Genomic DNA, 13158 nt, shown 5'->3' on the forward strand with positions numbered 1-13158 from the left:
CTTGAATCCCCAAGGACCTATGCAAGGTCCTTTTTGCAGACTTCAACTCAGCATTCAATATCCCAGAAATTCACTTTAAATTGACTCAGCTAGCTATACCTGTCAGCTTATATATGAATTATAAGCTTTTAAACAGAAAAAGTAGGTGTAGCCAGTAAAATTACATTACCTGTTCAGTTAGCACACACACACACCCTTTGTGCATTCTCCATACCAATGACTACATTCTCCTAATGATATCTTATGATTATATTACTTTGTTGTTTGTATGTACATTGAAAGCTGTTGCACTAGAGATAAATTCCTTGTGTGTCCAATCACACTTGGTCAATAAAGTGTTGTATCTACTCTTCAATTTCCATTGCCATTCTACTGTATTCACATCAGGTGCTAGAATGATCATGATCCTTTGAATCCAATTGTTGCAAAGCCTCTTCCTCCACTGCTGCTTCAGAGCAATGAAACTACATAAAACTCCAAGGTGATATTTGGAAAGTTACGTGAAAGTTAATATAATTATGTTTAGTGGCACAAATTACACTAATGGCACAAATTACAAACTGGATTATAGTTATGAGAGAGGTTATGTATAAAGAACAAATAATAGTGCCCTATGAGCATTGGTAAATATAGTAAGAAAATATAACTTATTTAGCACTGCAAATGTAAAGAAAACATATGACAGCAATCCCAACAGTGTATGTCACAACAGCTATACCCTTAATAAATCTCGAACATGGAACTATTGAAATAACAGTATTAATCAAGTAAGATCAAGTAGTCAGATCTTCCACCAAAATGTTAGAAATATTCCTTTAAGAAGCAAAATGATAAAAGGTTGTAATTAATACCTATTGTAATAAATAAATGGGGGCAGATTTAATGTAGCTTTTCTTGATGTTCTGTTCTTGGCCTTTAATTTTCAATAATTCATCAATTAGTGTACTAGCAAGGAAAAGGTGATAATCAGGAAAGTACAGCAATTACTCTAAAACATTTAAGAGTGTGACTGCAAGGGTAGTATTCGTTGTATCAAGTCTGGAATCAAGTAGCCAGAATCCTGGGTACTGAAATGTTGATGCTATACTAACACTATAAAACAATAACAGGATAAGTAGTAGGATAAAATAAGATGCTTTGGGAGCATCTATTAGAATAAAGAGGAAAGCAAAGGCAATAACTTTAGGCACTATGTAATTAAGGCGACCATGCTTCTGCATTACAGCAGAACTTAAGCCAGGACTTCACTGCTACAAATACAGTACAATATTTGTATAAAAGGAAATTTTTTCTTGTTCCAAAATACTTTGCCTTTAAAATGGAAGAGTCATCTGAGATTTGCTAAAAATTATCATTGTATCTTATAAACATTAAGGATCTCATTTAGTATTCATTCACGATAAATATGGTAGATTATAAAGAATGTATGGAGCAGGAAGTCAAGCATGTTACCTAAGGTAGTCACAGTACAGTTTTGCTGAAGTAATGTATACATTTATTAGGCCAATCCTGAACAAAAGAAATATGTTCTCTCACATTTGATGTCAGATGTTTACAGCATTATGCTAAATCCAACCTTATACACTCATCATGGCGTGTTATCTCTTCTTGACAAATCCATGTAGCAAACTGGATTTTTCCTCAACAATTCTACCACTTATAAGTATCCTTTGGGTAGACTGAATATTATAGAAGTGAAAATACTTAAGAGCAGAAAATGACAAGAAAAACAAAAAGTCACCAGTTCTTTGGTTATAGATCTTGGCTGTGACAATTCAGCCAAATTCTTGGACAGCAAAATTATATATGGAAAATTTTAAATCAAAGTTTTTATCATGAGAGAGAAAACATCCCCTCTCCCTGCAAACCTTGCCAAGTACATGCTGCTGCTTTGGAAAAACAAAGAAAAATGTTCAAAGCTTATCTGCTTGATCACTCTGAACATGCATGCTGTGCTATCTTTTAGATAATGGAGGGGAAGAAAGTCCAGCAGCTGTTATTAGCTACCGTTTCCTCTCGCCTTTTTGTGTCCTCTTCTTCTCTTTCTCCTTGCGTTCTTGCTTAGTCAACTTATCTTTCTCCCGCTGGACTTTGTCCCGTTCTTTCTTTCGCTGGGATTCATCCCGTAGATGTTCTCTCTCCAGCTTACGAGCATTCATAACGTCTTCCAGGTTTGTATTTTTGAACAAAGCTAACAGAGAGTTGAGGAGAACAAACCTTTTGAGCACATAAAGTTCTGACTTTGTCTAAACATACTTGCAACACAGCCTTAAGCCATAGAAACAGAATATAACCTGAAGAAAAATCAGTTCCACATGGTTCTATGGAAAATGAGATTTAGCATTCAAATATCAATTCAGACTTGCATTTATCAGTGAAAAAATGTAACTATTTCTCAATTTACTAAGCTTATTCTGAAGTGAAATAAAGAAAAATAAAAACATTTAATAAAGTAGAAGATGCAACAGAAATTATCAAGAAAATAGCTGCTGCTGCATGATCTGTACCTAATCAATTAACTCATTAGGAAGACAGTGAAAAATCTGGAATATTGTAAGTAAGAAAATCTTTCCTATAATAATTGAAATTTCATTCTTCTTTACCCAAGATTCTCCTCTGGAGACTCAACACTCTTTAAAATGTTATACTATTGACACAATATGCTTCTCTATTATTATTCCAAGAATGACCAAATTTAGCTTCAAGGGACACCCTACAAAGGATACATTTGCTAGAAGCAATAGGCATTGCTGCTGCTCCCAAATCTTCATGTACATTTACTTCAGTGTACTGAGTTAAGGATAATAAAATATTGGGAATATGAACAAATGTACTAAGTGCCTATGTAAGATGCTTCATGACTATTGCCTACCATGAAAAAATAATTAAGAGATCAGAAATAATCTTCCATTCCCCTACTGAAATAATCCGAAATATTTGCCTGTAGTTTTTCTTTCATCAAGGATGGCAATATAGGTATCTTCAACCTTCACTTATTCTTGGTATCTATTAACCAGAGATTTCCTATGAATATAGAACATTATATACCAAACTACCACGGCTAAAATAAAGAACTTACCAACATGAGTGTGTTTGATCCATGCTGAAGTCATTTAAATTATTTTAAAGTAACTTCCTGCTTACTTCAATAATACCTATCATATGGGTATACAGCCCTTATTAATTCTGACATAATCATAAAGATAACGTATGTTAAATAGATGGTAGAATGAGAATCTTCTTTCTGATTAAACCACAGTTGGTTATTAATTATCCCTGTCCAATCATCATGGAGTATCTTTGCTCTGACCCATATTTAAAATTCTTCCATATGTTCTACCCTAAATTTATAACACAGCGCAGGTTATAACAAAAAAATAGTTAACCAAGGAATACAATTCACCTCAGCCCTGAGTCACTGAACGAGCCAGCTAAAGAATAGACATTTTCAAGACTTGCAGAAGAGAAAGGATATTCCTCATCATCTGTCACTTCAGCATATTGTGCCAGGAGAGCAGCTTTCTGAAGTGTATCCTCCTTCAAGATCTCTTTAGGTTTCACAACAATTTGTGCTTGTTTTTCAATTATGTTCGTGATGGCTTGGATCTCATCTGGGGAGGAAAGCAAGAATAAATAATAACAAGTCCACCAAGAAGTCCTTTTTTTTCTTGTATATGAACATGATGCTTTCCAGAAATCAGTATTTCCTGCAATTTGAATGCAATGTTTAAAAAGTCAAAATTATAACAATAACTTTATTTACAGCCTCAGATGAAATAAATTAAAAATTCCAGCAAGATAAAACTATTAATAAAAATAAAAACAATGAAAAATAAAATGAAATAGAGTAAAAATAAAATAAGAGACTGCACAGTTGAATACAGAAGCCTATGCCATGAAATCAGAATTGGAAAAAACAATACAAGGGGATAAAAATAATTTTTGTAGTGAAAATCATGCAAAAATATCCCAATTCATGCAACACCTTGAGTACCACAAAGACTGTCATTTAATACCTTCTTTCTTCTCACTGATTTCAACATATTGTGCCTCTGACCATTTTTTAATTATTTCTTTACAAACTTCTTGTAATACATCTTCATCCTGATAAAGAACAGAGAAATTACTCAGTTGAATCAAGAAAATCTTACCTAAATTAAAAATATAATTCTCTATGGTCTGTAATCTGAAATCCACTAACGTGCAAATTTATGCAGTTTTTTATAATTATGTACTTATTACATTACCAATGGTAGAAAGTGTGTCTTAATTGGGAAGCTCTTAATGATAGTTGATGCCAACTTTATCACAGAGTCTGATCATTTCGCGAAGGAATCAGTTCATAAACAGAATTATATTTTAGAGTATGGACCAATTTAAACTATTTCCTAATAAAAATTGAATCATTTGAATTATAACAGGAGAAAAATAAAATAAATATAAGATTACAGAACAAGAAAATTTTGTGAGTCACAAGAAAGTATTTTTAAACAGTTGCATAAAAGCAGATGGTAGGCTATGAATGCAAGACCCACTTATTCAATGGAAATACATTGATACAGGATTGCAGCATCGCCACAAAACAAGCTGGTGTGTTACTGCCTTTTTTTTTTAGTGGAAAGCAAGAGAAAACATTCTTGAATTGTAGTCCTGAGACCTAAGAGACTCAAAAAGTTTGAGGCAACCAAAAAGACTAACAGATTCTTAAAGTGAGATGGGTGGTTTCTAAAGTTGATTGATAAATAACTTTCACACAGTTCCAATCTCAAAAAAATGAATTATTTTCTTGCAGATATGTTTCCAACTGTCAGTAGCCAAGTTACTATTTTTGTTCTCTTATCCTTTAACCATAAAAAGAAATGCATACATTCTTAGCGATAGTCTTGGCTTTATTTTCTGTGCCCTTTTTAAATCTAATACTTTTTATTACTAAACTATTTTACTGCTACTGTAGTTTATGGCTCATTATATGGAATGACCTGTGGTTGCAACAATAAACTTAGTTACATTAAGACTTTTCAAAATACAATACAATCTTTTTTTCCAATGTAAAATAAAATTTAAATCTGTATTTTATGAAACAAAAATTATAAAACTAGAAATAGGTTTATACATTGCATACATTGATTTCCGGAATTAACCCTTGATATGGCATCTTTGCAATGGTAGGCAAAGCTAGGGGCAAAGAAAAACTTGTACCTCTCCATCTAGACCCAGTTAATGTCATCCAAAAAGCCCTAATTGCTCTAGACTTTGGCTTTTGAAAATTCTGATATGTCTTATTTTATAAATGTGTCCATCCCAGCTGCCTGAAAAGTTGTTCTCTTCATGCTTGTATTTAAACAAATGGCAGAAGATAATGACAAGTAGTTGTTTCTGATTTTTCACTTGCTGTTTGATTTTCATGATATCTGTTGATACAAAACTAACAAATATTGATTGTTGCAGCTTAGGTTCACCACAAAACCTGTCAATTGACCCTTTCTGGATTCTACTTGGATTCCCCATCCACTTAATTCAAAACACTTAAGAACAATCTTAACGAAATCAAGGACAGAAGAGTAGAACCTCCTATTTGTAATGTAAGCAATGAGGATATTTAATAAGAGACTGTTGCTTAAACCCATTCAGTAAACACTAGGAATAAACAAAATTTGAACCCAGATTTGACAACATAACTTGTCATCTCGAGATGCTTTGCGTGAATAAGAAATAGAGATAAAAATTAAAACTACACTCGGTTCAATACCCCTATATACCTAGCTGTTCCTGGAATTCTTCATGCGCATTTTTGATACATTTTATACATACGAATAAAATATACCCCCAAAGCTAGAAAAGATAGGAAATCCATTTTGATAGTGTCATATGAGGGGAGGGAGGGAGGGAAAGAGGAAGGGAAAAAAATAGCTACGGAAGCCGCCCAGGACCAATTTGTCGTCATTCTCACCGATTCCCCAGCAGCCAAGGCCCCTGCCAGCCCTTCCAACCGCTCTGCATCGCACTCCGCTTCCCGCAATACGCCTCGTATATATCCACCGTACACATCTCCATCTAATCCAAGGGCCTCGAGACGACTCTCAAGCCAAGGCTCAAAAGCGCAGGGCGCCGCCATCTTAGGTCATAACCCGTCCGAAGTCGCAGCCGCGAATTAATATACATGCGCAGTGCTCCGGCGGCGGAAGTTCGAAAAAGTGTAAGGATTGGAGATGTACGCTTCGGTGGAAAAAAAAAATAGCCTTGTGAGATTGTGATAATTCTCAACAGAAAATACCGGTAATATGAATGTAACCTTTTAATTTAGCGGAAATTGGGTCTCAAAAAATCTTGTCTCCAAAAGAAGTAGCGACAAGTGGTAGGAATTACTGCTTTTTCTCACTTAGGAGTTTTTTTTACTGTTGCATTCTTAGGTTTTTTTTTTTTTTTAAATTTCAATTTAACCTACTGTCAGGTTTTACACTTGGACTTAAAAATAAATCATGGATCTTCTGAGGCTTCACCGTAGCTCAAATGCTAATTTGGCTGGCAAAGTTCATAGTCACCAGTGTTCAGCTATATTGCATATACATACAGAATAGAGTTGGAAGGGACTTGGAGATTTTCTAGTCCAACCTCCTGCTCAAACAGGAGATCCTATAGCATTTCAGACAAGTGGTTGTCCAGTCTCTTCTTAAAAACCTCCAGTGATGACACACCCACAACTTCTGAAGGCAAGCTGTTCCACTAGTTAAATTGTTCTCACTTAAGAAGTCTCTCCTTAATTCCAGGTTGCTTCTCTCCTTGATTAGTTTCCATCCATTATTTTTTGTCTTGGCTTTGGTGCTTTGGAAAATAAGCCCCACCCCACCCCCTTTTTGTGACAGTCCCGCAAATACTGGAACACTGCTACCATGTCACCCCTAGCTGTTCTTTGCTCTAGACTAGCCATATCCAATTCCTGCAACCATTCTTCATATGTTTCAGTCCCCAGGCATTTAATCGTCTTAGTTGCTCTCTTCTGCACTTTTCCCCAAAGTTTCAACATCTTTTTTGTAATGTGATAACCAAAATTGAATACAGTATTCCAGGTGTGGTCTTACTAAGGTTTTATAAAGCGGTACTAATACTTCACATGATCTTGACTCTATGCCCCTGTTTATATAACCAGGGATTGTATTAACTTTTTTGGTTGTTGCTGCAATTGCTGGCTCATATTTAAATGATCGTCCACTAGGACTTCAAGTCCCTCCCTGTTTTTCAGCCAGATTTCCCCTAATCTGTACTTGTATCTTTGATTTTTCTTCCCTAAATGTAAAATCTTGCTTTTCTTCACATTAAATTTCATTTTGTTGGATAGGGCCCATTGTTCAAGTCTGTCAAGTTATTTTTGGTTTCTGAGCTTATCAGTATCCAAAAAGCATATGAAGTTGTACACATTAGTTTTATCCTCTCCAATAGAAAGATGTCAGGGGCATTTATATTTTCTAAAGAGTTTAAACCTGATGCTTCTTATAACTGGTGTATCCTGTACAAGTAGAGTATTAGCAAGTATTAAACAAATTAGACTGCTTATATTTTTGCTGTCATCTAAGATTGAATAGGAATTGCCATCTAAAGGGAATCTAGAGTATGTAGATATTGAAACGCACAGTAGAATTACAGCCTCATTCAAATCAGAGGAACATAAGGTATATATTGATAGTTCATGTCAGAATTAAACTAGAAAGGGAACTGAGATGCAATGATTAAAGTTTTTTCCCCAAACGTGAATATCATGTAAGATCTAGATATAGTAAAAGTCTGGTTCATTATATAGCAAAATATATTTTATTATATCTCTTTGTTTCCACTTAGTGTTCATCTGTATATTTGCAGCCCAGAATAAGTGGCTATATTTTAAGCTCTGTGGAAAGCAGAACCACAAAATACCCAACTCATTTAGTCTACTGTATTGTATAAATTTAGTGTATCTTGTTACTTTGTGGTTCAGTGTGTTTTGCAAACTCATTAAACTGGATTCCTTAGTGAATGATTAATCACTTTTCCCAGATGCACTATGGTAATTATTTTCATAAACAATGCTATCTTTAGATGTATGGAAATAGTTTATGGCATTTGAAACTACATTTAGGACTTTAGTAGTTTAGGATTTTAATTTCCAGAATTCATCACCAATCACTTGGCTAAAAATTTTGATTCTTGCAATCCAACCCATCTGGAATGCATCTTATTAGAGAAGGCCGTTTTAGTGTTTTGCTTTACAGCATTCTAGTTTCCAATTTAACTTTTTAAGGCAAGACATGGGCAAAGATATCTGGGGAAACAATGGGACCTGAGTTTTGTATTATTTACTCTAACTTATACTAACAATTATTTACTAACAACAATACCTAGGAAGATACTGGAAAAAGTAATAAAAAAACAGATCTGTGGACATCTAGAAACAAATAAAATTATAACTAGTAACTGCTTTTTTTTGGTTAAAAACGGATCATGTCAAACCAATCTTACTTCATTCTTTGACAAAGTGACCAAATTAGTAGACCAGCAAAATGCTGTGAACATAGTATGTTTAGACTTCAGCAAGGCATTTGACAAAGTAAACCACAACCTTCTTCTTGATAAGCTAGAAAAATGTGGGATAGACAGTCTCATCACCAGATGGATTTATAACTGGCTGACAAACTGTATTTAAAGAATAGTCTTTAATGGTACTACATCTACATGGAAGTAAGTAAGCAGTGGGGTACCACAAGATACCATCTTAGGCCCAATACTCTTCACTATCTTAGATGATGGAATAGAAGGGGATACTTGTCACATCTGCAGATGACACTAAATTGGCGGGAATAGGCAATACCCCAGAAGAGAAGCTCAGGATCCAAAAAGATATTGACAGACTCTACTCAACAAATGAAATTTAATGAGATAAAAAGCATGGTTTTATACATGGGCAGGAAAAACCAAAGGTACAAGTATGCTTAGGTGAAACCTGGCTCAAAAACAGTAACTGTGAGAGGAACCTTGGAGTCCTAGTGGATGATCACTTAAATACAAGTCAGCAGTACGCGACAGCAGTCAAAAAAGCTAATAGAATTGTTGGTTGTATAAACAGGCATAGAATTAAAATCACATGAAGTATTAGTACCGCTTTATGAAGCCTTAGTAAGACCATACCTAGAATACTGCATCCAGTTTTGGTCACCACATTACAAAAAGGATTTTGAGACTTTGGAAAAAGTGAAAATAAGAGCAACTAAGATGATTAAAGGCCTGGAGATGAAAACATGAAGAATGGTTGCAGGATTTGGATTTGGCTAGTCTAGAGAAAAAAGGACTGGGGGGGGGGGGGCATGATAGCAGTGTTGTTGTTGCAAAGTCGTGTCCAACCCATCTTGACCCATGAACAACGTTTCTCTAGGCCTTCCTGTCCGCGGATCATTTTGTGATGCCGGTACCGGGCCGTGGCACAAAAAAGGTTGGGGGCCACTGTTCTAGAGTCCATTTAAGCTCATGGGTACTGCTTCAGTTACTCCATCCAGCCACCTCATTTTCTTGTCCCCTTCTATTGTCCTCAATCATTCCCAGCATTACGCTCTTCTTAAGTGAGTCCTTCTTTCTCATTAGGTGGCCAAAGTATTTGATCTGTCCTTCTAAAGAGCATCAGGGTTGTGCAGAATGCACAAACAGAAAAATATCCACCATCCTAAGAAACCCTAAAGACAGAATCGAGTTAGAAAACCAAGGAGTATATGAAATCCCATGCACCGCCTGCCCCACCACATACATCGGACAAACCAACAGAAGAATAAGTGCACGCATTGAAGAACACAAGAACTCAATCAAAAAAGAAGAACCAACCTCTTCCCTGCTCCAACACCTCAAAGCCACAGGACATGAGATTGACTTTAAAAATACCAGAACTATCGCCAAAACTGAACACTTCAACAACAGAATAATCAGAGAAGCCATAGAGATAGAAAAACGCCTACACAGCATGAATAAACGAGATGATACCTCCCGCCTACCAGCCATTTGGAAACCCGCCCTCATTAACAAACGAGTACCTAACATGAAGAATGACACCAGACCCACACACACGAGGGCCACACAAGATGCTACCACCACACTTCCACGTAGAAAGCAGACTCACACCCACACAGATGATGAGACATGACCACGGACCAGAAGCTGTACCGCAGCTACATCACTACCCTCTTCAAACCCATCCGACCCATACATGAAGCGAACGGACGCCCACCATGAAGATGTGGCACGACCACGAACACGAAGCCAAACAACAGGATCACAGCTCACCAGCTCAAATCCCCCAGCAACTAAGACTAACCTGAGCACAACCAAGCCCCCACCTGAACAGAACACACCCTCAGCCAATCAGAACACAGCCAACCCCCAACCAGAACACAGCCAAACCCCAACCAATGAGAACACACCCCACCCAATCAGAACACAGCCAAGCCCCACCCAATCATATATATATATATATATATATATATATATATATATATATATATATATATATATATATATATATACACACACACACACACACACACACACACACACACACACACATATATGCATACATACATACATACATACATACATACATATATTATTTTCTTAAATATACATCTATATTGTGTGAACAGAATTAGTTTTGGATATCATTCATATTGGTCCAATTCATCATAACAATATGATTAATCTCTATCACATTTGTCAAAGTAATCATTATATTGTTTAAATATTAATAAGTAATCATCATTATATCGTTAAGTAATTGTCATTATATTGTTTAAATATTAATAAGCAAAAAATGTCTAACTTCTCATCTTTATCTTCATCTATGTCTTTCTTGTTCAATCTAAATGTTTCTCTATTATATATAAACAAAATTAATTCTAGGTATCATATTGATCCAATTCACGTTAACAATGTTGGTAATCTCTATTACATTTATCAAATTTAAGTAATTCTCATTTTATTATCTATAAATACATAAAAATTGCCTAACATCTGTAAACTTCTAGTCTTTCTATCTAATATTTTTATTCATTCTATAAAAATTTATATTCTAATATTTCCCCTATCTCATTTTATTTCTGTCTTCTTTAGCTTACAATCAGGCTACTTAAATATTTAAATGTCAATTCTTTTTATCTATCATCTCTTCTCCTTAGTGCTTCAATTCTTATCCATTTTTTAATTCGCCTCCCACACTCCTCATCTTTATCTCTATCTTCATCTCTGTCTTACTCAATTTAAACATTTGTCCCAGTACAAACTTATGCTGTCAATTCTCACAGCTGTCTGCCCATGGCCCAATTTCCTTATCAAAAGTATATTCCTGTCTCTCCAATTGTCAATTTGTCTGTTTTATTTTCTTCGATCTTTCTTCTTTTATCGACTGATTTGTCAGTCCTATTTTTTGCTCCAGTCCTTGATTTATTTGTTGATGTGGTCAATCCATCCATTCTTTCAGCTCCTTTTGCTTGTCATTTATCTGATCTTCCTCTTCATTGAACTGTTGCTTCATTTGCTCTATTTGCTGGTTTTTCTGATCTGTATTCTTTCCCTGTTTGTGTTCCATTTGCTGACTTAAATAGTCCATTTCCTCCAATCTTTCTGTTGATTCCACCAATTCATGGGCAGTTTGATCTTTATTCATTGTTCTTTGCGAAATATTTTCCCTTTTCTCATCCATCCCACAATCAAATCCATAATCTTTCGGAACAACCGAAATATCTCATTGAAAAGTCTTCTCATTTCCATAGCTTTTTCTTCAGCTTCAATCATAGTAGCAATAGAAATGGAATAAATAATCACGCCTCAATCTGATTTAGACAATCCAAAATCATAGAAGTATGATTTGTTTTCCAATCATTAGTAGATAGGACTCTCCTCTCAAATTTCCATGCTCCTTTTTTCCAGCAGATATTTATTTCACTCAATCTCAATTTCTTTCAAAACAAAATCAATTATTTAATTGAGTCAATTCCAGCTTTTATTCCATCCAAGGTATTTTCCAAAATCTTTTAATCTGCTCTGTGATTTTATTCTTTTATTCCAGCTTCCCAGAGACTCTTTTATAAAATGTCTTTCTTATTACTACCTCTGGTAAGCACAAGGCAATAAACAGTTAAAAGTCCCACCCACCAGCTACCATGTTTCTTAGAAAATAAGACAGGGCCTTATTGTCTTTAGACCCCCCCCCCAAATGGCTAGGCCATCTTTTCGAGGGGTGTCTTAATTTTTCCCCCACGCGCCTCACCTAGCCACCGGGCCACTTCTATCACGGCTGAAAGGAATGCCCCACGTGCCTTGCCTCTCCACCGGGCTGCTTCTTTAGTGACCGAAAGGAGCTATTCCTCAGGCTTAGCACAGACTGAGGAAAGAATGGCAGGAAGGAAAATTCCTCCTCCCCATTTTCCTCCCGTTCTCCAAAAAGCCTCCATTCCAAAACTTCAGTGTTTGGAATATGGAGGCTTTTTGGCGAATGGCAGGAAAATGGGTAGGGGAATTTTCCTGCCTGTTATCCATTCCTCAAGCTCCCTCTCTCCCCCCATTTTCCTGCCTTTCGCAAAAATGGCTCCACTCCAAGCCTTCAGCATATCCCAAGACTTTGCAAGGCTTGTTGTACTGTTGCGCATGCAAGCAGCGGCATTGCTGTGAGGTTCATCACATCGGCACAGCCTCTTCAAGCACAACTCTGCAATGACTGCTGTGCCATTGCACGTGCAAGCGCTGGCACCACTGCGAGTTTGGATACACTGGTGCAGGTGCTCACAGCAGGATGCCAGCTGCACCAGTGTGATGAAGCTCATAGAGCTGCCATTCATGAATGCAATGCCACAACATGGTCAAACAAATGGCAGGTTCAAATCTCAACAAACAAATGCTCTGTCTTACATATTGGCAAAAAATAAATAAATCAGAAAATAAAATACAAGCTGAATAGTCAAGACCTTGTTGATGACTCCAATTATGTCAAGGACCTTGGAGTACTCATCTCTAGTGATCTAAGTGGTAGAGCCCACTGTATCTACATAGCCAAAAAGGCATTAAGAGTTGTTAACCTAATCCTGTGTAGCTTTTTCTCTGGTAATATCAAACTACTAACTAGACCATACAAAACATTTGCTAGACCAATACTTG

General features: G+C 36.0%; 1 protein-coding gene across 2 annotated transcripts; it reads right to left on the reverse strand.

Annotated features, from left to right (window-relative positions):
• Positions 1-1472: 1472 nt before the first annotated feature.
• Positions 1473-6153, reverse strand: CCDC43 (coiled-coil domain containing 43). Of its 2 annotated transcripts, none has more exons than XM_026683661.2 (5): positions 5951-6153; positions 4017-4104; positions 3476-3611; positions 2727-2785; positions 1473-2191 (listed from the first exon to the last, which is right to left on the reverse strand). In XM_026683661.2, exons 1-5 carry the CDS (start codon positions 6113-6115, stop codon positions 2004-2006), a joined length of 636 nt encoding a protein of 211 aa, XP_026539446.1. In that variant the 5' UTR covers positions 6116-6153; the 3' UTR covers positions 1473-2003. The 2 variants fall into 2 exon arrangements, with proteins under 2 accessions (XP_026539446.1, XP_087803330.1); XM_087947204.1 differs by lacking the exon at positions 5951-6153 and adding an exon at positions 5825-5947.
• Positions 6154-13158: the final 7005 nt, after the last annotated feature.

This window comes from Notechis scutatus, chromosome Z (genome assembly GCF_049901735.1).
Source record: "Notechis scutatus isolate UNSWTSFEM ecotype Mainland chromosome Z, rNotScu1.2, whole genome shotgun sequence".
NCBI lineage: Eukaryota > Metazoa > Chordata > Lepidosauria > Squamata > Elapidae > Notechis > Notechis scutatus.